Source organism: Coffea eugenioides, chromosome 5, assembly GCF_003713205.1.
Source record: "Coffea eugenioides isolate CCC68of chromosome 5, Ceug_1.0, whole genome shotgun sequence".
NCBI classification, from domain to species: Eukaryota; Viridiplantae; Streptophyta; class Magnoliopsida; order Gentianales; family Rubiaceae; genus Coffea; species Coffea eugenioides.
In genome coordinates this window covers 46,983,862-47,008,937 of record NC_040039.1, presented here as the reverse complement: position 1 = coordinate 47,008,937, position 25,076 = coordinate 46,983,862, and the positions used below count along the sequence as shown (strand labels likewise).

The 25,076-nt window shown below is 39.6% G+C and overlaps 4 protein-coding genes across 5 annotated transcripts; 2 read left to right on the top strand and 2 right to left on the bottom strand.

Annotated features, from left to right (window-relative positions):
* Window positions 1-431: 431 nt before the first annotated feature.
* LOC113771884 (DEAD-box ATP-dependent RNA helicase 52A-like) lies at window positions 432-4,123 on the bottom strand. Its single transcript, XM_027316432.1, has 3 exons — window positions 3,995-4,123; window positions 1,302-1,471; window positions 432-741 (listed from the first exon to the last, which is right to left on the bottom strand). Exons 1-3 carry the CDS (start codon window positions 4,121-4,123, stop codon window positions 432-434), a joined length of 609 nt encoding a protein of 202 aa, XP_027172233.1.
* Window positions 4,124-8,595: 4,472 nt separating this feature from the next.
* Window positions 8,596-11,192, bottom strand: LOC113771883 (alanine and glycine-rich protein-like). Its single transcript, XM_027316431.1, has 2 exons — window positions 10,859-11,192; window positions 8,596-8,999 (listed from the first exon to the last, which is right to left on the bottom strand). Exons 1-2 carry the CDS (start codon window positions 11,190-11,192, stop codon window positions 8,596-8,598), a joined length of 738 nt encoding a protein of 245 aa, XP_027172232.1.
* Window positions 11,193-14,103: 2,911 nt separating this feature from the next.
* LOC113772214 (heme-binding protein 2) lies at window positions 14,104-16,459 on the top strand. Of its 2 annotated transcripts, none has more exons than XM_027316802.1 (2): window positions 14,104-14,526; window positions 15,731-16,459. In XM_027316802.1, exons 1-2 carry the CDS (start codon window positions 14,261-14,263, stop codon window positions 16,194-16,196), a joined length of 732 nt encoding a protein of 243 aa, XP_027172603.1. In that variant the 5' UTR covers window positions 14,104-14,260; the 3' UTR covers window positions 16,197-16,459. The 2 variants fall into 2 exon arrangements, with proteins under 2 accessions (XP_027172603.1, XP_027172604.1); XM_027316803.1 differs by having other exon boundaries at window positions 14,127-14,526; window positions 15,767-16,459.
* Window positions 16,460-20,152: 3,693 nt separating this feature from the next.
* On the top strand, window positions 20,153-20,908 carry LOC113771882. The gene has a single exon (XM_027316430.1). The coding sequence runs from the start codon at window positions 20,153-20,155 to the stop codon at window positions 20,906-20,908; it is 756 nt and encodes a 251-aa protein (XP_027172231.1).
* Window positions 20,909-25,076: the final 4,168 nt, after the last annotated feature.

Genomic DNA, 25,076 nt, shown 5'->3' with positions numbered 1-25,076 from the left:
GAGAAGATTATTTTGGCTGGCCTAGCCATTGGTATGAGGTAGACTTGATTATAACTATATATAAGTAATCAAATTGTCATTTCACATGCAGTCATATGAAAAGTGGAATTTTGCGGTTCTATATCATAATTCATATGCATTGCTGATTTTCTGTTTTCTGTTTGACATTAGATGACAATTTCAACTCATGGAAAAGGTTCATTGGACAAATTTTGTTACAACTTGAAAATGATTTAGACATATGGTAGAAAAATTATCAACTATCTTCCACTAGCATAAATACAGCAGCAAATTTCTGGATCGCAAATGTTCACAAAGATGATGAACACAATTCATAGAAGAGTACGTACGGTTCAAGACAAGGGTCTTTTACAAGTGAAGCTACAGATAGACTTTGCAATTTGCATGCGTGGGTTGTGTACATTTCAACCTCAGCCACCACAGCCCCCTCCTCCGCAGCCTCCCCCACAACCACCACCACCACCACAACCACCCCCACCGCCATCTCCGCCTCCTGTGCCACTATCACCTCCACCTCCGCAACCACCTCCGTCCGTGGCTTCTGCTGCAATAGTGGCAGCTGCAACTGCTGCTGTTGCTCCCAAAATAGCCATTCCCCCATCTCTCATGGCACCAGTTTTAGCAGTTTGACCCTTCTCAACATCATAATCCGAAGGTGGCCGTGGAGCACTCGGCCTAGCCTGTGATGTCGCAGGCAGCTGCTTCTTTTTACGTCCAATACTGCATAAACAACATAAGGTTAGAATTCCAGCAGCTACAGAGCCCAAAACAATAAGAACTATGGCATAAGTTTTCATCTTGCTTCAAAATATGACTTCAGGCACGAGCCTTGCAATCTTTTGATCCACTTTTTATAGCAATTTGGTGAGGTGAACTAATGGTTGAATTTTCAATATAATACTCATAATGTATAATGCAAGGAAGTTTACAATTTTTGTTTAGGAATGACCTTGAAATATGCTGGAAGTTCTGTTAGTATCAGACTTTTGTTATACGTCGTGGACTTCATTAATTTCTCCTTCATTCTTGAGCTATTAAAACACTAGACAATATTTTTGTTGGTTGAGGACTCTTTGAAAAGCTAGCGTAGAAGAAGAAAATATTGGGCGATTTTCATATTGAGTCCGAATGGAAATTAATAACGATTTAAAATGTATGTGGCTGGGATACCTTGCTTGTCGGGTTAAACAATTAATTACCATTTAGAAGATGTCATTTGCCAATGTAATATATTTTTCCGCCAAATTAAATTCCTAAATCATGTTTATTCGGCGTCAAACCTGCTAATTAATCCAACACTAAAATTAATGTCAGGCCTTGTCAACGTTGAGTATCTTAGGCTTCCAACCAATTTGTTAAAATTAGTGGCATTAACAAATTTACCACCACCATCTTTAACTAACTTCAACTTCTCTTCAATTGGGGTCAACATGGGTTTGGCATATTTCTTCTGTGTAATAAATATGCCGTCATTTGTTTGAGAAACCTCAATGCCAAGAAATTATGACATTAATCCCAAGTCATCATTTTAAAATGACTAATCATGAAATCTCCCTGAATTCAGAAATCACTCTAGAATTATTGGCGGTAAAAATCAGATCATCCACATATGAGCATACAATAAGAATATCACCACTAGGATCGAATTTGATATACAAAGTATGCTCATATGGACATCTATCAAAACTGTTTCCAATAAAGTAAGAGTCGATAGGAGTATATCAAGTTCGAGAAGTTGGCTTCAAATCATATAAAACCTTCTTTAACCTGTAAACTTTATTTTCTTGACCTTTCTTCATATAACCTGTAGGTTGCTCAACATATACTTTCTCTTCAAGAATTTCATTCAAGAAAATAGATTTCACATCCATTTGATAAATCTTTCAAGAATTATTGGCAGCAATAGATATAATCATACGAACAGCATCAAGTCTGACAATTGAAGCAAAATTTTCAAAATAATCAATACATGTCTTTTGCTTGTATCCTTTAACCACCGATCTTACTTTGTAACGATGTACCTCTCTAGTTTGCTTGTACTTGATCTTGTAGACCCACTTGACACCAATTAATTTCTTTCCATATGGAAGTGTAGTCAGCTCCCATGCCTTATTTTTTTTTTTCAATTGTATGCATTTCCTCATCCATTGTTTGATTCTAATGATCATTTTTGATGACCTCCTCAAAGGTAATATGATCACAATTTACAAATAAAATAAAGTTTACAATATTTTCATCAGATAATTCATTATCGTTAACAAAAGATCTAAAAGACTCATTCAAATCAACAAACATATTTTTGTTACCACACATATGGTTACCGCAGTCAAAATCCAAAAATCAAATTTTTTTTTATTTTCTTCCACTCTTGAGTTAGCGAATAAAATAGTTTCATTCTTTTCATCATTATTCTCTGCCATATTAGCATGCCTGTCTTTATTGTCAGAAGGGAAAATCGTTCAAAACGTAACTCACATTTTACAAGATGACTTTTTTTGTCCCTCATTTTTAAAAGTGTAATTTTATGTCTCTTACAAATTCACATTGACCAAATTTGGTCCCTACCTAGGTTTCCGACTAGTTTTTGGCCTGAATCCACCACGTGACTTGCATGTGATCATTTTTTAAGGGTAAAATTGTCAAATCAAATTTTTACATAATCTGATTCATAGTCCCTTACATTTCATAAAATGAATTTTTTCGTCCCTAACATTTTATAAAATGAGTTGTTTCGTTCCTTACATTTGAAAAAATGAATTTTTTCATCTCTCATATTTTTCAAAATGAATTTTTTCATCTCTCATTGATCATGTACGAATAGCTTTTTTTCTATAAACTCACGTATATATCCATTTGATTTTACCTGAACAGTATAAATAGCATGTAATTTATCTCTATTGGATTTCATCTAAACATGCTAATCGTAGTTATACACATGCTATTCAATAGATATATATAGGGGTTTAAAACTAATAATTTTGTTTGAAACTCATGTAAATATTTATATGATTCACCATTTGAACCTATTCAATATTTGTGACATTTCTCTTTTGATAATAATTTATTTATTGAGTTGTATAATAAGGTCATCTAATTAATGGGTCCTAACTCGAATTCTATAATTGTGCTAACAAATTTCAGTTTAAATCTGAAATTTCTACTCGACACTTTTAAGACCAACAGTTGAATTACTTGCCTTGTGATTTTGTTAAAATTTGAAAGTGCCAATCACTTATTTCTTTTTGTCATACTTTTCTTTTGTTTACTTTTTCTATCCAAATTTAATTCGATATAAACACTCGATAACATTTAGGATTAAATGTCTTGTTTGTTTTCAAATTTTGAGTAAAAGAAAATGAATATAAGTGAAAAATTAACAATTTTTTTAAACCCATGTATATATCTATTTGATTTCACTTGAGCAATACGAATAGTGTGTAATATATCTCTATTTGATTTCACATGTTATTCGTACTGTTCAGGTGAAATCAAATAAATATATACATGGATTTAAAAAAATTATTCACACACATGATCAATAAAAGATGAAAAAATTCATTTTGTAAAATGTAAGGGACTAAAAAATTTATTTTATGAAATGTGAGAGATTATGAATCGAATTATATAAAATTTGATTTGACAAATTTGCCCTTAAAATATGATCAGGTGCAAGGCACGTGGTGAATTCCAATAAAAAACTAGTCGAAAACCTAAGTAGGGACCAAATTTGACCAATGTAAATTTGTAAGGGACGTAAAATTACATTTTTTAAAGTGAGGGACGAAAAAAGTTATTTTGCAAAATGTGAGGGACGTTTTGAACGATTTTCCCTTGTCAGAATTTTATCAACACTCACTTTTATAATGACCAATTTTTTTACAATTATAGCACTGAATATTACATTTGCAAGAATTATTATTTTCTAACTCATCATTGGGATAATTATTGTTACCTCTCTGTTGATAAAAATTACCTCTGCCACGGCCTCTAAAATTGTTTCTATTGCAGCCTCGTCATCTTTCTCTGAAATTTGGTTTCTTTGACTGGAGCCATCACCCTTCTTCTTGGGTCTATCTGTCTGCACCTGCAATGTCTTCTCCATCGTTTCTTTTTCTACACCATTTTCCTATTTTCCGTTAATTCTCTGTTCATAAAAAGTTAACGAACTCTACAATTCTTCAATGATCATAGTTGAGAGATCTTTTGCCTCTTGAATCACAGCAACTGCATGATCAAATTTCATAGGTAAAGTATTGAGAGCTTTTTCTACTAGTACCTCATCTATGAGATCATGACCATTATGCTCCATCTCATTTTTTATGTCAATCAGTTTGAAAAAATATGATTCTATGGTCTCTGATTTTTTTCATGGTGATCAACTCAAATTTCCTTTTTAACATCAGCAGATTATTTTTCTGAACTCTATCGACTCCTTTGTATGTTTTCACCAAAATGTTCTATGCCTGTTTAGCAGTCTTGGCATTAGCAATTTTTTCAAAAATCAAAGCATCAATTGCCTGGCGAATTTAAGATACTTGGCTCTTGACACTTGCTTTTTCATCTACAGCAAATTTTTGCCGAACAAATCGAAGCAAATTATATGCATCAAGATGAGTTTTCATCTATGTTCTCCAAGAACTGTAATCTTTTCTCCCTATAAATTTTGGTACTGCACAGGTGATATTACTTGGCACAGTTGATGTAGTTGATGCAAACATGTCTTACACTAAACCTAACTCTAGTAGACCCACAAAAATAATTAATATAAGCCACACGATTTTCATGATTGAATAAAACCACAAGAAGACAAAATAAATCTTGAAGCCAGAAAACCAAATAGAAGAAAGAGAACTTGAGACTTTTATTATTATCTTTTTGAATATTTTCTCTCTCTTTTCTTTCCTACACCGATAGACCAAGAACTATGGTCTTTATATAGACTACCAACTACCAAAATTTTATTGGGATTTAAACCACCAAATCATACTAGTAATAGAAGATTACAACTAAACAACAAACTGAATCCTAAAAAAACTTGGTTTAAAAATCCTACAAAGACGAGTACAGTTTAAGACAAGGGTCTCTGACAAGTAAAGCTAGAGATAGGCTTTGATGCGTGCGTTGTGTACAATTCAACCTCAGCAACCCCCACAGCCCCCTCCTCCGCAGCCTCCTCCTCCTCCACAACCACCCCCACAACCACCACCACCACCACAACCACCCCCACTGCCATGTCCGCCTCCTGTACCACTATCATGGCAACCTCCGCCACCACCTCCGAACACTGCTTCTGCTGCAATAGTGGCAGCTGCAACTGCTGCTGTTGCTCCCAAAATAGCCATTCCCCCATCTCTAATGGCACTAGTTTTAGCAGTTTGACCCTTCTCAACATCATAATACGATGGTGGCCGTGGAGCACTCTGCCTAGCCTGTGATGCTCCAGGCAGCTGCTTCTTTTTGCGTCCAACATTGCATAAGCAACACAAGATTAGAATTCCAGCAGCTACAGAGACCGCAACAATAAGAGCTGTGGCATTAGTATTCATCTTGCTTCAAAATATGAATTCAGTTACGAGTCCTGAAATCTTTTGATCCACTTTTTATAGCAATTTGGTGAGGTGAACTAACAGTTGATTTTTCAATATAACAGATCATGCATAATGCAAGAAAGTTTACAATTTTTGTTTAGGAAATGGCCGTGAAATTTGCTGGAAGTTCTGTCAGTATCGGACTTTTGTTACGCGCTGTGGACTTCAATATTAATGATTTAACATGTACTTGGCTAGGATACCTTGCTCGTTAATTGGGTTAAATAATTACCATTTAGAAGATATCATTTGGCAACGTAATATATTTTCCGTCAACTTAAATTTCCTAAATCATGTTTATTGCACGTCATTAAGTCCTCATTTTATAAAAAAAAAAAAAAAAATTATATCTTCAGTTCAGAAATTAGAAGTCTTGTATATGCAATTATCATAAATTCGATCAGAATTACCAAATTGAAATTCGGACTTTTGTGATGTTATGAACTGTGCTTGAGAAGTCAGTATTTTGTGGATGGTTTTATACAAGCGAAATAGTTATGAATAGATTCTGTATTAAGTAACTTACCGAAAATATGCTGGCAATTTATTGGTAGAAGTGTCTGTCAATTTCATTTTTTCTTTCCCTTTATATGACTTGGGGTCAAAGTCAAGAGTCGCTAAGTCTATATTGTTTGTCGATAAGAACTTCTTCGAAGCGCAAGGCAAAAAAGGACAAGCAATTCTCACATTCAGGAAAAGGACGAAGCAGTAGATTTTCGTTTGCCCAACGCAGAAGGCCATTGCAATACATTCTCTTTTCTTCAGCAAAGAAAAGGGTGGAAAAAAATTTGAAAAATAACCTTTTTCTCTTTATATTGCCTCCTTATATTAAAAGGAAACCTCATTCCCCTCACATGATTTCCCTAATCAATCAATTTCTTCTAGACGGCAGTCTCTTTTACAGTACAAATTTAAAAACTATTAAAACACAACATGATACTATTTGAATAAGAAATAATTTCAATACTTTCAAAACACAAAAAAAAAAAAAATCATAATAAAACATAATTTTAAATCAAAATTTTCTTGGCACAATAACAACATCATTTTAGCTGTATAATACTGCTTCCACTAGCTATATATAGGTCCTAGCTCCGCCATTAGATGGAAGTCCTTTGGGTGGTTTTTCCTTGGATGAAATATTTGACATCCAGTTTTTGAGCTTCATTCGAACAACAATGCTGGTCCTTGGACTTCAAATTCTACAGTCATGATGGTTGAGAAAGCAAGAGAAGTACGTCTACTTCAATTAAGAGGGAAAAAAGGAAATGAATAATTGTGTGAGAAAAAGTAAGAAACAAAACCAAAAAAAAAAAAGAAGCAGGATTGTGTTGCAAATGTACAGAAAGGTGGAAAAAGGATTATCCTAGTAGGGAGAAAAGGAACGGCAGGCCTCTTGTATTTCAACGAAGAAGGGAATTGAAAGTGTTAAAGAGGCAGGCAAAGCTTCTACAATTATTCCGTGGGAACTGGGAAGTGGGAAGCACTAAATCTCCCCTACGATGGAATTACTTGATAAGATTGACCTTGAGATTCTATTAAAAATTTACGCTACCGCACCACCAAAACAATAAATAAATAAAACCAAGAAACTTGCAGGAGACATGCAACTCCTGTATCTTGTCCTTGGAAGAATCAAAATTGCACAAAATTGAATCGTAGAGATCTTAGAGAAGCTCATCACAGAAAACTAGTGTCATATTCCACAGCCCAGAAAAATTAGATGAAGAACATGGGAGGCAGGTCGTGTGGCACATCCCCACGTGGTCACCCTCTGATCATCAACTCGCCAATAAAGTAAGAAAATTTCCAGAAGCAATAATTAATTCTACAAAGCCCCAATCAAAAGGTAGGCTAAGTGGTTGAAATTTGACAATTATGTATGCAATAAATAAATAAAAGGGAATCAGTTGAGGACTTCTTCAAAAGCTAGCATTAAAGAAGAAAAGATTGGGAAGTTTTCATATTAAGTCCAAATGGGAATTATGATTCAAGATATATGTAGCCAGGATACCTTGCTTGTTGGGTTAAATAATTACCATTTAGAAGATATCGTCTGGCAATGTAACATGTTTTTTCTAACAACTTAAATGGCTAAATCATGTTTATCAATTTTGTGATTTAAAACCGACTTATTGCTACATCCACCAATTTCATGTCATAAAGAGCAAGGTTTTCGTGACTTGCATTAATCTGACACATCACGAAATTGCAAATTTCTAAAGAAAAATTGCTACTTTTTCGTGAGCACATTTTTCAATCACCTTTTTACCTCACATATATCAAATCATTACAGTGTAATTTTTCTACAAAAAGTCCAGAAAAATGCAATCCAAACACAATCTTGTAGTGTACTATTTCAGGGAAAAATTATTGGAAATTAAAGTATAACATGGCACTACATAGAGCTTTGATTGTCATCTTTGTATACTGTATTTTTTTGGTTTGGTAATATTTCTTTAAATTCATTTTTTTTGGGATGCTTTAAAAAGAATTTGCAAGCTTGAGGGTCTTTTTTAACCACCATCATTCTTTGAAATCGACCTTCTGTGCCGTAGTTATTTCCATCACGATGACAGTTTACTTCTCCTCACCACAGGAATTGGGAAAACTTCATATGCATTACCCATTAAAGATTTGGGAATGTGCAATTTGCTCTTGTCAGAGTATACATTTCAAATTCAACCGAGGTACTAATTAAAATGTGAAACAAATTATTGACAAGCCTCCAAATGTTACACAGGAGAATGTAATTGATCGATTTAATTATGTGCTTTAATATTAAGTCTTAATTTCTCATTAGAAGCATATATACAAATCCTATCCAAAACCCTTCACTACGGAAGAAAACATATCCAAAATACTTTTTGGAAAAAAAAAGAAACACGAAGAAAGAAATATATCCGTATAAATAATTAACACTATGACGAAAACGGAAAAGCTAAAGCAAAACATTTCTCCAATGAGGATAATAATTATTTGGACCTTAGCCACCGCCGCCACATCCGCCCCCGCCACATCCTCCGCCGCCGCATCCGCCGCCGCCACCGCCACAGCCGCCTCCACCACCACAGCCACTGCCGCCGCCAGCACCACAGCAGCAACCTTGGCTAGCACCACCACCATCAGTTGCTACACCGCCACAGGCGCCACCGCCACTCGTTTTATTATCACGGGCACGTTGTTCTTCTTCAACGTTGCTTACTGCGGCAGCTGTAGCAATCGTAGCAGCAGCTACGGCAGCACCAGCACCGGCACCGGCCAAGATGGCCATATTTCCATCCCTCTTGCCGCTGCGAGCAGCCCTTTGATCAACAGCATAGGCCGGCCGTGGAAGGGAAATATCAGGTTTGGTTGGTTTTTCAGTTGGCTTACTTCTTCGCCGGCTTCCTATAAACGGACACAGACAGCAGCCCGTCATGTTCTTAATTTTCTCGACCTCAGCTAACTATATAATAATGGCTAACATTAGCATGTTGATAGATCATATTGCAGAGGAATCCTTAATACTAGTACATGATGGCTTCGGACATTTTCTAGGGGTTAAATGGTCCCAAAAAAAAAATGAAGACGATGAAGAATTCCCGAAGCAAAGCTCTACTCTCCAAGACTTCAAGAGATATTTGTATATTGTCTAAATTCAGCAACTAATACCTACCAATTTCGCACATAGGATTGGTGCAAGTAGCTTAATTTTATTTTATTTTAATAAGACGCCTTCGTCAAAGGTCAAACAATAGTTTCCTATGAATTGAAGGCAATGAAGGGGCCACCACTTGGGATATTTCCAATTTTCCATTCAGCAATAATTGCTCATTGCTATCCTATCCTATTCATCGTCTTCTTCTTGGTTGAAAATTTATGGTTGAAAATCAAAAATAAAATTCACGATTTTGAAAAACACACTAACAAACTATTTCACAACTCATTGTTGGTACAAACCGTGTAACAATTGTCAATTACAGATAATCAAGCATCCAGAGTTATTTTTTGCTTGGAGCACTTCAAACTTCTTAGTCCCAAAGGAACGAAAGAAAGTCCATAATCTTATAACATTCGTTTTCGTTTGGATTGGCCTAATTTTCAAAAATAAATTTTTTAAATATAATATTATAATAATACATAAATAAAAAATAATTTAAAAAATATTTCATCCATACAATATATCAAAATATTTAAAAAAAAAATGTATAGTAAAATTTATATATATATTATTACAGTAAAATATTTCAAAAATATCTCAAAAAATAGCTAATTCAAACAGGCGATTTTTGACCTTTTTTTTTTTTTCTTTTTCTAGATAGTACCAAAGAACATAAAAGGGGTTTTCTGATGCAATACATATATTACTAAGTATAACAATTATATTTTAGCAAAGTTGAGCTATCATCCTTTCTGCTTACGAAAATCCATCCTATTCTTTTTTTCTTTTGAACCTATGATCCAGTTGAGCTTTAACACGGTCCGCGGGTCAAAGACTCGGCGTCGATCCCCTAGCCTGCGGCGGGGCATCAGATTGCTTCGCATTGACGTCAATTCAATCGTATTTGGGGTGCAATTCTAAGGCCTTGTTTGGATTGCGATTTTTCGTCGGAAAATTACGTCGTTTCGTGATTACATTTCCCTATTACCTTTTTCCCTCACATACATCAAATCGCTACAGTAATTTTCCCATGAAAAATCATGAAAAATGCAATCCAAACACAACCTAAGTATATATATATATATATAAATAAGATTTTTACATCAAGGCTGAATAAGTAGTTTTTTTTTTCTTTTTTTCCTCCTGTCTCCTTATAAAAGGCAATACATTAACTTTTGTTGGAAAGAAAAAATTAAAAAAAAAAAGAAGAAGAAAAGAACAGGATGCATGCAACACCAAGCTGGAGGTAATGGAAATTAATTTACTTCACTTCAATTTGTATCCTTTTCTTTCTAAAGAGAAAAGCTGTCCATCCCCAGTAGTTTTAAAGGAAAATGTCACAGATCTAGAAAGGTTATGAAACTAAAAAGAAAAGCTACACCATAATTAAATCTCAGAAATCAGAATTCATAAGAACAAATAATTCGATACAATACGAATGTGAAGTTTTTCTGCTAACAAATAATTAATCATCGACAAATTAATTCAATTAGTAGTTAACAAATACATTACATATCATAAACTGGATCCAGAAAGGGCAAAAGAAAAGGGAAGAAAAAAGACCCGAGGATAAGACAAATTCCAGAGTCCAAACTCTAAACTCAACCTCCACCACCATCATTTCCTCCTCCGCCGCCGCCGCCGCCGCTGCCGCCATCTGCACTTATGCCATCCAAAGCAGCCACCGCCGCAAGCGCAGCAGCACCAGCCATAATGACGGTTCCACCATCTCCCGCGCCATTACCAGTGGTCGCAGTTGCACCATTTCCGCCATCTTGATAAGTTTGAAAAGAGGAATTGGAAGCTCTTTTTCTGGGATCAATGGTGGGAATCATGTTTCCTCTCTTCTTCTTATTGCTCTCTTTGCAATACCGGTTGACAAGTATCACCAAACCGATGAAAATAATGCAAATTGGTATTACAGTAACATATGCTGGCATTTTTTGAGAGTTAGCCACTAAAGTTTATGAAGTAAAAATTGCAGCATTTCCTCAATATATCGACAAGCCACTGAATTTATATAATTAATTTAGGTACATGGATAAAGTTTTCCATGGCCATTAGACTTGAGATCATTGACTTTTTTTGTGGTTTAGAAGGTGCATTTTTAATATTTTTCTTAAAATATCAAAGCAACTTGGCAAAAAGTAGTGGTACGTAACAAGTATCTGATGATTGATTAATAATGGCCATGTGCCACTTCAGTTATTCCAACCAAAAGGGGTCGTGGCAGTGTAACATTTAATACGATATTGTATTTGTTAATCAGGATTTGATTATGGAATACAAATCCTCTGAAATGCGTAAGTCGGCGTTTAGATATATTAATGTAATCCGAGGCAGAATATTCCCTGTGAAGAAATTGCAAAGACATTCTCGAAATAAGAAGTACGGTTTAACGAGTGTCCAAAATGGTATTCATATTTTGAAAAAGTAATATTAATTAAGAAAAGTATGTACATGCAAAATGTGATAATAACGGTTAATGTGTGAAGTTATGTGTGATTTAAGTGTACTAATGAATGCCCATTAGGTACACGTTAAAAAAAAATCTAAATAAGAAAGGAAAATAATTAAAAAATAAAAATTTTTCTAATGAGTGTCCAATAAGCGAGCGTGAGTGAGAGCTTTACTAAAGAAATTCAAGCTGGTCCAAGGGATTCCAAACTCTCATTCATACTAATTTCTGCAGGAATTTGACCTGAAAAATTGTTGTTACCTGCCCTTTAAGATCTTAAGCCTTCTCAATCTGCCAATGGATGATGGAATTATTCCAGTAAGATTGTTACTGTAAACCACAAGCCCCTCAATTGAAGTAATATTTCCAATTTCCTCTTGGACTTCTCCAAAATTATAATTCTGAAATGGATAAATTAAGTTTACTGAAGAGGGTTATTTTGTAAAGTTGGGCTGGGGTTTTACTCCAGAACGAAAGATCTAAAATCTCAGAATGCAGAATCAGAAGGAATGAGACCAGACATGAAGTTTGTCTGCACATTGAACTCAGTTAAGGGAGCTTAGAAATGCTTGAAGACAAAGTGCCGGACAAGTTTAAGCTACTGAGATTTATCGAAGTCACCTTATTATATTCATTATTACAGCCCAGTTGCAAGGATCAAAATCCAAATAATTCCAGCTTTGCAGATTGGAGTCTCGGAGGGAACTTTTGAACTCCATGAGAATTAGACCCTCTTCATTCAGTAAATGAACAGAGATGACCATGCAGCAATAGAGCAACAATAGTTGCAAGAATAGTCCTATAGCTCCCCATTTTTTCTTTTTAAGGACAAGAAGCAGATAGCAAAGTTAGACAACGTAACTGTGGATAAAAAAAAGGACTAATATAAAGTTGCCAATAGAAATTCTGGGACATTGATATCCTGTTTATCTTAGCATTTTCGTTTGTTTTCCTTCCTTTTTCTTATTTCTGTTTTTTTTCCCCTGTATTCTTTTGGATTTGGAAAGCTTTAGGCATACCCAACAGCACAGCAACAAACACAATGCTGGGGGTGAAGACTGAAGAGTCACCAGCCAGCAAGATTTTACTGATCCTCCCAATCAATCCACTAGGCCGGAGGTTCATTTTCAGTTGCTAGTGTGGAATGTCATGATTCGACCACTTTAGATGGGAGGCTATCACTAGGTGAGTCCTTAGCGGAAGACTTGGAATATTTAGCACCTTAATCTTATTCACGTCCTGTATTAGGCAATAGCATGATATTCTAGCGGTCTCGAATACATCTTCAACATGGAACTATACACAAGTTGGATTATTGGCTTTTGATGGTAAATGAAAACACAGTTCTGCAGCGGCTAGAGCTAAAGGACAGTCAAATACTTAAACAGTTACTCAAAATCCAAGAAGAAATATAAGAAACACGTAAACACAAATATTAATTAATTCAGCCATCCAATTACTGCCATGCTGCTCTCCAGTGAACGGTACTTAGTGAATAAACCAATCAAGAAAGTTTCTTCCATCTGTCAACTTTATCTTACCCCGGCTTGGAAACTAGGCCTGAAGCCCATATTCCAACTCATGAATCAGTAACTTCAATTCCTTTATGCAGCAAATATGCAAGAGTATTCTTGTTTGGTCTATGCCCAATCAGTTACCCAATTGAATCATAGTCTGTATTCATCAATTGAGCTGAAGTTGGCAGGAGTCTTGCTGGAAGTCCACATCAATGGATCTCATTTGGCCCAATCCCAAATCACTACGATGAATTATGGTGGAACTTCTTCTTATTATCCCCTCTCGCGCTTGGGGGGTGCAGAAATCCAAGCTACACGAGCTCATATGTCGAGTTTGAACTCCAAATTCTTGTACTCAAAAACTTGACGAGATTAATTGAGTTGATATATACACACACATATATATATATATTATTGTGAAATATCAATTATATACTTTTTTTAAAATTATATCTAAAATATTAATTTTTATTAAATGAGTTCAATTAGATTCGAATAGATTGAATTGAACTTGATTAGATTTCATTAGGCCTAATTAAACTTATACTCGACTTTCTAAAATCTGGAGCTCAGTTATTTTACCTTGAATGGAGCTGGAGTAGTCCACTTGACTCAAATGTATCCCTACAGCCACGTTTCAAGCCAATATCAATTTGGCACCATTAATTTTCTATCACGTTTCAAGCCAATATCAGTTCTGCACCATTAAGTTTCTATCAGGAACGGAGCCTGCAGCTTTCTCAATTCATCGTCTTCTTCCTCATTATTCCACTAGGAACTAAAATCTTAAACATGACTTACGTTTCTTATCCTTATCAATCTTTTGTCTATTTCGCCATTGGCACATACAGAACAATACTGTATTCTTCACAGATTCTGATAATGCTTCAGCCACGTGTCAGCACTTGCACCTCTTAATCAAACACACGACTTCGTCTGTTCTCACTGAAAATCTAGTACTACCATTATTAATTTGTTCGCTACCCCATTATTTGCTTAAACAAAGACAACCTATCACACTGGAGTAGTAGGCATGGCTAGTTTTCTTGATCTATTCAAGGTCTCATTTCTATGGAGTCTGCTCTCAATTGGATCAAATTTGGGCACCTTGAAAGGAAGTTCAAGTGGCCATGTTGGTGTATTTCCTCCTACATGCAATCGGATAGAGTGTCCGAGTTTTGATGTGATTCATTCGGGAAATGGGTTCGAAATTCGACAGTACAATTCGCCAGTGTGGATGTCAACCTCTCCCATTGATGATATTTCGTTTGTGGGTGCGACTAGAACTGGTTTCTTGCAGTAAGTTTGCTATATTCTAGTATCATTTTCCTATCTTGAATGTTTCCATTTCCATTTCATCAAATCGCTAGAGTTTCTCACTTATTTGCGAAATTTTGCTTATGTCTCCTTAATGGCAGCAATACTATAATTTTTTTCCTTGTCCAGTTTAGATTTCGTCGTCTGTTCCCCATTTTTGTCACTCTGGTTAAGTAGAACGACCATTTCGCAACTTCACAGAGTCTTTCTTGTTCTTCTTATAAAAATTAAGCCTTTGTCTGGCTGATATTTGTTTAGTTTATATCAGGATACTATCACATTTAGTATTCTCTAGCTCAAATTATGATTAGTATCATTTCATAGCTCTCCATCTTTTGTCCTAAAAAATTGTAATGATCCTAAGTAAGAACGTTGACACGGTTTGATTGAAAAGATATTTGGGAATTCTTCTCTATTGACAAATAATAGTCTCCTCAAGTCTGTACTCCCTATGCCCTTCAATGAATCAAAAGAATGGAGATATATTGCAACAACCATATTCTCTTTGGTGTTTTCTTTTTCGCCTTTGGAGTACTAAATCAGTTTAGAGTTTTCTGTTTAAGAACCTAAATGTAAAAGGGGGAAAAATAATCTGTTTAAGTTAACCAAAGGGAAATTTTTGGCCACAAGTTCATAGTAAAGCAAAGATTGAAATAAAATTAATGATTTAAGCAGTCTAAAAGCTACCCAGGGTTGTTACTTCTTAGAACTGACAGCATTAGCTTATCAGTTTGCAACTGCTACTCTAATTGTAAACAATAAGGTGAGACTGCATAATTCACTGGGCATATCCATCTTCCCCTGCCAATTCATGATATTTCAAAACAAACAAGGGATTATGATTCATAAGTTTTATTGCGATCATGTAGTAGTTAAACATCTAGTTTAGTTCGAGGCATGTTGAAGAACCTTTCGAGGGCTTGACATACCACAAATCCTCTTCAAAGATGGGGGTTCCTTCATGTGTGGTCCTTGGTTTTTGGGCATTGTTCAAACCTGTTGGAGGTATAGTGCTTATTCAGGTTAAGTAGGAAAGTCTTTGTGGTCAGTGAGACATTAATTTTGTTTGCTGATTCATCCTAAATCTGAAAAGTTACAGATCTATTGGTGTTTGAATATTTGTGATCCTCCCCCATGTTATCACTAGAAATTCCCTACCTAGAGTTGGTGATTTTGTTAAATACAGGTCCATGGTAAACCTTCTCCCCTTCCAAACTTGCAGGCTATTTGACTACATTCAAGGCAAGAATGAATATCAGCAGCAAATAGAAATGACAGGTCCAGTGATTACAGAAGTCAAACCTAGTGATGGACCATTCTGTGCATCATCTTTTGTCGTGAGTTTCTTTGTTCCAAAGGAGAACCAAGCTAACACGCCGCCTGCTAAAGGGCTCCATGTGCAGAGATGGGGGCAAACCCATGTAGCAGTAAGGCAGTTCAGCGGATTTGTGGCTGATGAAGATGTTGGTAAGGAAGCTGCATCCTTGTATAACAGCATTGCTGGAACCATTTGGTCAGATGCCATTGACAAAAGCCATGCAGGAGAGAACACAACTTTGTATATTGTCGCACAATACAACTCTCCTTTCGAGTTTGAGAACAGAGTAAATGAGATTTGGCTGACATTTGACATGAATGAAGATGAGATTTAAGAAAGTAAAGTTTCGTGACCTCTTGAACCTGGAGACGTAATTCAAGAATAGCTGGATTGCATCTAATTTGGTGTTGAATTATTCAACATCTATTTAACTCTCTTTCTAGTAATAGCTACCATATTCGAAATAATGCTGTAACTAGATCCTACTGAACTTTAAGTGTGTGCTATGTGCTATCAGAATAAGTTTGTCCTGTTTTCGCAATGAAGTTGAGGTGCCTATGAGAGTGTATGAAATGGACTCGGCATATTTACATGAGACTTGACAGAGCAAATACCTTCCCAATCCTTCCATACCAGCTAGTTTTGTCCCAACAACTATAAAGCCAAAAACCCGCCAGCCTGCATTCATCATTTTGCCACTCTACATAATTAGAGTTGGCTTTCGTTGGTCTGGCGCATCTAAATTGACTCAAGAGCAGGAATAACTTTCCCTAGAGCACAAACATCAGCAGACGAAAATTCGGTATAAGTTGCATCAGGAAGAAGAAAGAGTAGCTTTCTCTGGCACATCACCCATCATGGACAAGAAGAAAGATTTGACTCGGTTACTTTTCAACCAAAGATACAAAATGGAATTGGAATCCTTACGTCGAAGTTGCAGAAAAACTGCTCAGGCAGCTTAAAAGTCTCGCCCGTGGCATCGGAACATGAGAAGAGTTTTCAACCTGAAATGAAACATACATTCAGAACTAAACGAAACGATGAAGAGGTCCCTTCTCCTTAAATTCTGACCAATGTTGTGAACTGTTAAACAAGAATATTCAATCAACCCATACAATAGAAGGCATCAAATTTTGCAATCTTGTACCGCAGTATAGGCAATTTTAATAACTCTTTCTATAATGATTAGCTAGAATTTCTTTTCCTATGTTGTAGCTAGTGCCAAATTGTTATTTGACTGACGTTGTAAATACTTCAGTATTTTGTTTCAATCCTACGCAAAATCCTATTAAGTACCGAACAGCAAGAAAGAAATGATAAATTCATTTACACTCTTGGATGGATAGTTATATGGATTTCGACATTAATTGGATCGATAATGGTGAAAAATTCTAACCTAGTATTATGCTCCACCAAGTTTGGGATATCTTTAATCTTATTGACTCGGATTCTAACAAAATTTTCAATAGATGAAACCTTGTCTAGGAAACAAGATTGAAGCCCCAAGAGACAGACATTTTGGATTAAAGTACCAAAAGTTGTGAATTTAGTCTAATTTTATGTTTGTTATTTCCCACCGAATGTGGTTATTTGTAATTTATGCTAGTAATTATCCCACAAAATGTAAGTAATTTATAATTGATAAATTGTTATATTAATTCCATACTTATGAATTACATATAATCTTATGAAAAAAACGATTGCAATACAAAGAAATGAAGAGGCATCAACGTTCCTTTGTCCTCCATTAGAGTACTTTGCACTTTAAGAAAACGCGAGCTACTCATGATCTAGTCCCACTCAGGAACAGGGCATACTTTTCCCTTGTATTTCAAAACATTTGACAAACTGTTTGGATTCCCATTTTTTGAACAACAAATTTTTCATATACAATACTATAGTAATATGTGGTGGGGCCAATCCACCACGGCCACGCGTCAGTTCGGGCAAGTTGACCTACCAGCTCGGTCGGATCAGCTCGGACAGGGTGGTAGTCAGTTCGAGCAGGGCCGCCACCTCTCCTACCAGATGGGCCTGATGGGCCGCGTTTCTCTAACTCTTCGGAGTCACCCAATGGAGCCCTAAGAGGAATCCCTCTCTAATAAGACTCTGTATCCTATAAAGAAACTACTACCCCGGAGCCTATAAATATACCCCCACAAAGCAAAGCAAGGTACGCTATTAAAAGTACTATATACTATTACTCTGAAAAAGCTCTCACTGACTTGATCATCGGAGTTGCACCGGAGAACCAGCCCCGCCGTTCACTTCTCTTTGCAGGGCAGTTCGCACACCTCGCTTACGCGCCAGTCCGCTCCTCTGCAGTTCGCTCAACTCGTCGCAACTCAGTTCAGATCACGTTCTCGGCAGTCGCATCAATTGGCGCCGTCTGTGGGAACCGTAATTCTTCTCTTGCGAAAACATGCCGAAAACTAGATCTCAGAGGAACGCTGACGGATCCAAGGAGAACAAGCAGAGTGACCCCCAAAATCCCCGTCAAGACCCAACTTCGAAGGATGAGGGCCCGGAGCTCTCGCGTATCCCATTCGAACAGCTAGTGCAAACTGTGGCAGACAACATGCCTACTTTCGAAGCCATCATGAATTACCTTAAAGGGTAGACAGGAGACCATCAGGACCAGAAGCCCAAGGCGCGAAAAACGAGTGGAATTGAACAATCAGAATCTCGAACGGGAAGTCCCAACCCCCAGCAGAAGCGGGCACGGAAGGAATTCATGAGTGAACAGATCGAAATTCTGGAGTCCTCTCTCAGGAACTCCAGAACAGAACACCCTGAGCCCTTCCGGGGGTTCCCACGGAGGGAGTCCTCTCGAAAGAGAAACGAGTACCAGATACAGGATGAACTGGATCTTTTGCTAGATCCGGAGGCGGACAAATATACTGTCTCTCCCTTTGTGCCGGATATCGAGGACTACCCGCTACTCGCTAAGTTCAAAATATTGACCATGAAATCCTACGATGCGACCACGGACCCAGAGGATCACCTGTTCGCATTCTTGACACAAATCGCCTACAAACAGCTGCCGATGCGATCAGATGCAAGACCTTTCCGATGTTCTTGGAAGGAAGGGCGCGTCAGTGGTTCTAAGGATTACCTCCCAGGTCAATTCGCTCTTTTGATAAGCTCGCGAGCCTGTTCACAGCTCAGTTCTTTTCGTCGCAAGCTTTCTCCAAAAGCACAGCTTACCTGATGACAATCCATCAAAACCCTGAGGAGTCGCTGCGCGAATATATGGTGCGATTCAACAACGAATCCCTCCAGGTCTGGGATCGGGACGATAAGGTCGTGATGGCCGCCTTCATCTATGGACTGCACAAGCAGAAACTATATACCGAGTTTGTGGAGAAACCTCCCAAATCAGTTCGGGAGATGCTGAACCGAGCTCACGAGAAAGCCAATGCAGAGAAGGCCAATTGCTTGAAGAGTGCGCATGAAAGACTGAGGGACGAAAGACGAAGAAAGAACACGGATCAGGGGGATGCGCGACCTGCGCAGGCCCGAAAGAATACCTCCGACCGTTTACCCAGGAGCAAACCCTTTGAAAGAGAGAGGGTCTGGACTTCCCTTACCGCGCCCAAGGCACAGGTTTTTGAGTAATGAAACAGGAAGGTCTCTCTCGAACCCCTCGACAATTGATAGGCGATAAGAGCAGACGAGATTAGACTTTGTATTGCGCCTACTATCTCGACGTGGGGCATGACACCGAGGACTGTCGTCACCTCAAGAAGAACATCAAAGAGCTGATCAAGTGGGGGCACACCTAAGGCAGTTCCTCCGGAACGGACGAACTGACCAGAGCCGAGGGGAGTACAAGCGAGAATGCGCGAACTACCCGAGCGACCGGCCGTGGGGTCCCCGCGACCGAACTCCCGAACAGGAGATGCAGAACTTAGCGGGGGTGATCAACACCATCGCGGGAGAACCAGTTAGAGGAGATAGTCACGCTGTACGGCGGAGCAACCGCCCCCTCCTAGTTAAGAGAATCCAAATAAACGGTTAAAAATGTACGAGGAGATTATTTACGGACCTGAGGACGCAGTGCCCTTGGCCTCCAATAACCATGAGGTCATCGTGATAGAGGTCATAACGTGCAACTACAAGGTAAAGAATGTGTACATAGACAATGGGAGCGCCATTAATGTGCTGTACCACAAGATCTTTAAAGAACTGCAATTGGAGGACAAGCAGCTCATCCCGGTTTGAACTCCCTTGATTGGCTTTACAGGCCCCCTGGTAAGATCTGTGGAAATGATAACTCTCATGGTCACGATGGTGGTGTCGCTAAAATGTCGAACTGTCCCGGTGAACTTCGCAGTGATGAATGAGCCATCGCCGTATAATATGATCTTAGGGCAGCCTACCCTGAAAGCACCCCGAGCTGTCTGCTCGACCCTGTACCTCAGCATGAAATTCTCCACATCTGCGGGAGTAATGGAAGTGGTAGGAGATCCAGAGGTGGCTGGAGTCTGCTACATCACCACTCTTAAGGGTAAGGAAAAATTGGTAGCTCAAATAGCCTACTTGGAACCTTGGGAGCCAGCAGAGAAGGAGAGACCGGAGACAGATGAAAGGCTGCTTGAACTGCTGATCAGCAAAGAACGACCAGATCGCGTGGTTAAGACCGACTCATGCCTAAGCGAACTGACCAGGAGGGCGCTAGAATCCCTTATGGCGGAATATGCAAAAATCTTTGCCTGGAGTGCGGAAGACATGCCCGGAATTCCATCTGAACTGGCCGTCCACAAGTTGCACGTGGACCCCAGCGTTCGGCCTGTGAAGCAGAAAAAGAGGAACTTTGCGCCTGAACGAAATGAGGTCGTCAATGTTGAGGTAGGCAAACTGTTGGAGACTAAGATTGTAAAGAAGGTCTTCTATTGGACCTGGCTAGCCAACCATGTGCTGGTAAAAAAAGACGACAAGGCTTGGAAAATGTGCGTGGATTTCACCAATTTGAACAAAGCTTACCAAGGATTGCTACCCTCTTCCCCGAATCAACCTACTTGTGGATTCAACAATGGGATATGAGATTTTTTATTTCTTGGATGCCTTCAAAGGATACCATCAGATAGCCATGGATGATGAACATCAGGAGAAGACCTCATTCATCACTGAGTACGGTACCTATTGCTATGTCACCATGCCGTTCGGATTAAAACACGCAAGAGTGACATACCAAAGGCTGGTGAACAAGCTGTTCAAAGATCATAAGGCCGAAATATGGAGGTCTACGTGGACGATATGCTGGTGAAAAGCTGAACTCATGAACAATTCATCGTGGACCTTAGAGAGAATCTTCGACATCCTTCGGAGTTCACGGAAGCTATTGAACCCCAAGAAATGCACATTCGGGGTCAAATCGGACAAATTCCTAAGATGCATGATATCCAAAGACGGAGTAAGAGCTAATCTCGACAAAATGAAGGTCATCATGGATATGACTCTCCTCGAAACATAAAAAAAGTGCAGTGACTAGCTGGTAGGATAGCAGCCTTGGACAAGTTCCTATCGAAATCAGCTGTTCGGGACTCTCCATTTTTCAAGACCCTAAAAAGAGATCCCTAGTTCGAGTAGACTTCTGAGTGCCAAAAAGCGTTCGACAAACTGAAGGCACACATCGCCACATTGCAGACTTTAACCTCTCCCGGACAGGACGAAACCCTGTTCATCTACTTAGTTGTGGGAGAGGAGGCAGTCAGCGCGGCGGTGCTAGTTCGGGAGGAAGACAAGGTCCAGAAGTCGGTGTACTATATCAGCCATGCTCTGCAAGGGGCGGAGGTCAGGTATTCCGCGGTTGAGCAGTATGTCCTGACGATAGTTCACGCGACCAGGAAACTTAGGTCGTACTTCCAGACTCACCCTATTGTTGTGGTGACAGATCAGCCCTTAAAACAAATCTTGTCCAAGCCGAACATGTCAGGAAGAATAGTCAAGTGAGCTGTAGAGCTGTCCGAGTATGATCTCGGTTACCAACTTCGTACAACCATCAAGACCAGGCATTAGCTGACTTCATAGCGGAAGGTGTTTCCTTTGAACAGAAGAGACCCGAACAGGTCGGAGAAGCCGACGCGAAGTTGGCCGAGGCTGATCATGCCAAAGAAGCGACTGCGTGAGTTGAGGCTAAATAGACCGGAGAGGCTGGCGTTAAAGTAACAGAGGCCGAACAGGTCGAAGTGGCTGGCATGAAGCAGGTCGAGGCTAACCAGGCTAGAGAAGTTGGCACAAAGCCGGCCAAGACCGAACAGGCCGACGAGACTGCTATGCGAGTTGAAGCCGAACAGGTCGGAGAGGCTGGCGTACGAGCCGAGGCCAAAAAGATCAAAAAGGTTGCCAAGCACGCCATCCCGACCTGGATATTGTATGTAGACGAAACTTCAAGCAATGAAAGATGTGGAGCCGGGCTTCTCCTAATCAGCCCTACTGGGAAAAAATTGGCTTACGCCTTGAGATTCGACTTCAGAGCCTCCAATAACGAGTCCGAATATGAGGCTCTGATCGCAGGGATGAAAATGGGCCGAAAACTGGGGGCTGAATCAATAAAGGTTTATAGCGACTCGCGGCTGATAGTGAATCAAGTCTTAGGAAATTAAGAAGTTAAAGAAGAATCGCTAAAGAAGTATGTCGCCAAGGTACATGAACTGATGAGTCTATTTGAGCAGTTCAAGCTTGAACAGATCCCCCGGAGTCGGAACAGAAGGGTCGACGCCCTCTCCAAATTGGCCTCCAATTCGTTCGGTACACTGAACAAGGAAGTATTGGTAGAGGTCGTGAAAAGGCGAGCGTATGAACAGCTGGACACTGCAGCGATTCAAGTGATGAACTCATGGATGGACCCTATTATGCGGTATTTAGCCAGCAGAGAGCTCTCCTCAAATAAGTGGAAGTTTGAAAAATCCTCCTCAAGTCACAGAGGTATGTCCTCACAGATGGAGTACTCTATAGGAAGTCATACCTACGCCCGTGGCTGAAGTGTGTGACGTTCGAGGAAAGGGACTACATCCAGCGCGAGCTACATAAGGGTATCTGCGAAAATCATGTTGGCCCGCAGGTTCTGGCCAAAAAGGGGATATTGTCCGGATATTACTGACCCACCATCTTCCGGGACTCGGCTGAACTGGTGGCGAGGTGCAGGTCATGCCAAAGACACGCACCAATTCACCATACCCCGACTCAAGAGCTGATTCCCCTCCAAAACCCGTGGCCGTTCTTCCAGTGAGGAATAGATTTGCTCAGCCTATTCCGCCGAGCTCAAGGAAGGTATGAATACCTGGTGGTGGGAATAGACTAGTTCACTAAATGAGTCGAAACCGAACCAATCAACACCATCAGCAGCAGGTCGGTCCATAACTTCCTCTGAAGGAACATAGTCTGTCGGTTTGGCATACCACGAGTCCTGGTCTCGGACAATGGCCGGCAGTTCGCCAACAATTTCTTTCAAGATTGGTGCTCCGAACTCGGGATCCGGCAACAATTCACTTCCGTGGGACACTCTCAAACTAACGGTCAGGTAGAGAACGTCAATAGGACTATCCTGCATGGCTTAAAGACTCGCATAGAGTCCGGCCGAACCGGGTGGATGGACAAACTGTCTTCCATACTTTAGGCTTACCGAACTACCCCCCGAACTGCCGCTCAAGAAACTTTATTTGTCTTAACTAATGGTTAGAGGCGGTAATTTCGACAGAAATTGGCCTGCCATCGAGCAGGGTGCAGAATTTTGTGGCCCAAGATAACGAGGGTGAGATGCGATTCAACTTGGACTCACTCGAACAGAAGAGAGAAGAGGCAGCCATAAGAATAGCTAAGTACAAGGGACAGGTCGTGCGACACTACAACGCCAGGGTAAAATACCTCTCGTTCAAATCAGGGGATTTGGTCCTACGAAAAAACTCATTCAATCGGGTCTTGGGTACGAGCAAGTTGGATCCGAACTGGGAAGATCCTTATATGGTGAAAGAAGCAAATCGCACAGGATACTGTAAGTTAGCCCACCTTAGCGGAGTGGAAGTCCCACTTACTTGGCATAATTCAAATTTAAGACTTTTTCGTTAGAGCTTGTTTACTCTGTTTGCACGCAACCCGAGCTGTTTTACATAGATCTGAATAAAGTTAGAGTCCAGTTCGTGCAAATGTATTCGGTCAAGGTTGAGTTGTTTTAGAATATAGCTCGCGCATGAATGAGTTAAGATAGTATGACAAGAAAGATGTGAATGAAAATTTTGGCTAAGTGTTTAGCAAAAGAAAGATTTCATTCCTTCAATAGAAAATTTACAAAAGGAGCAGAGCTCGTACAAAACGAACTGGTTCTATCCAGCTCGGCGCCCTATCCTAATGCCTAGCTTTTCTAGTTTTCTCCCTCCTCCTCCTCTTGCTCAGGTTCTGGGGTGGTCACGGGCAGCGAGGGATCAACAACCAAGTCGGCCAGCTTGCGCCCGCGCGAGTATCCCTCTACCAGTCAGTCGACCTGCTCCAGCGCACTAGGGTTATAGTTTGAGAATTTTCCCAGGTCGAACCCTGATAGATTCAACTCTTGCACCTCCTTCAGGGTCTGGGTGTACCCTTGTTGATGCACAAGTATGTTCAAGATGGCCAAGTCGCCCATGAAGTCTTCCGACCTCAGAAACTCCCGAACACCCTCCTGGCACCCTTCTTCCCTAGCAGCCACGACCTGCTTTGCCAACTTGATGCCCTTCTGCTGCTCGTCCTTCAGCTGGGAGGACAGGGCAGCATTCTTTTTCAGCTCCAGCTCGAAGTTCGAGTGAGCCTGCGCGAGCTGCTTTCTCAGGCCCTCTGCCTCCGCAGTAGCGGTTTCAAGTTGACTTGACAGCTTTTCGTTAGTTGTCTTGGTCTCACTTAGCAGGGGGACCAAGCTCTCATATCGTCTGGCCAGCTCAGGACCTACCACGTTCATCTGGTAGTTCGGGTTTGAGAATATCGATTAGTCCAAGAAAAGAAGAAGAAGATATAAGAAACACAATTTGATAAGGACAAAAGGGAACCGACCTAAGCTGCCCCTGCATAGTAGTAGTCAAGGAGGTCGGAGGGATTTGCAGTCTTGATGAAATTGTAGTTACGAGGAAGGATGGCACCATGCAAGAACTCTCGAGCTACCTCCGGATATTGAGTTCGGTTATTCACGAACAGCCCCCACTGTGGGCAGAAATGCATAGGATGCGGATGCGTGATCAGCCTAGTC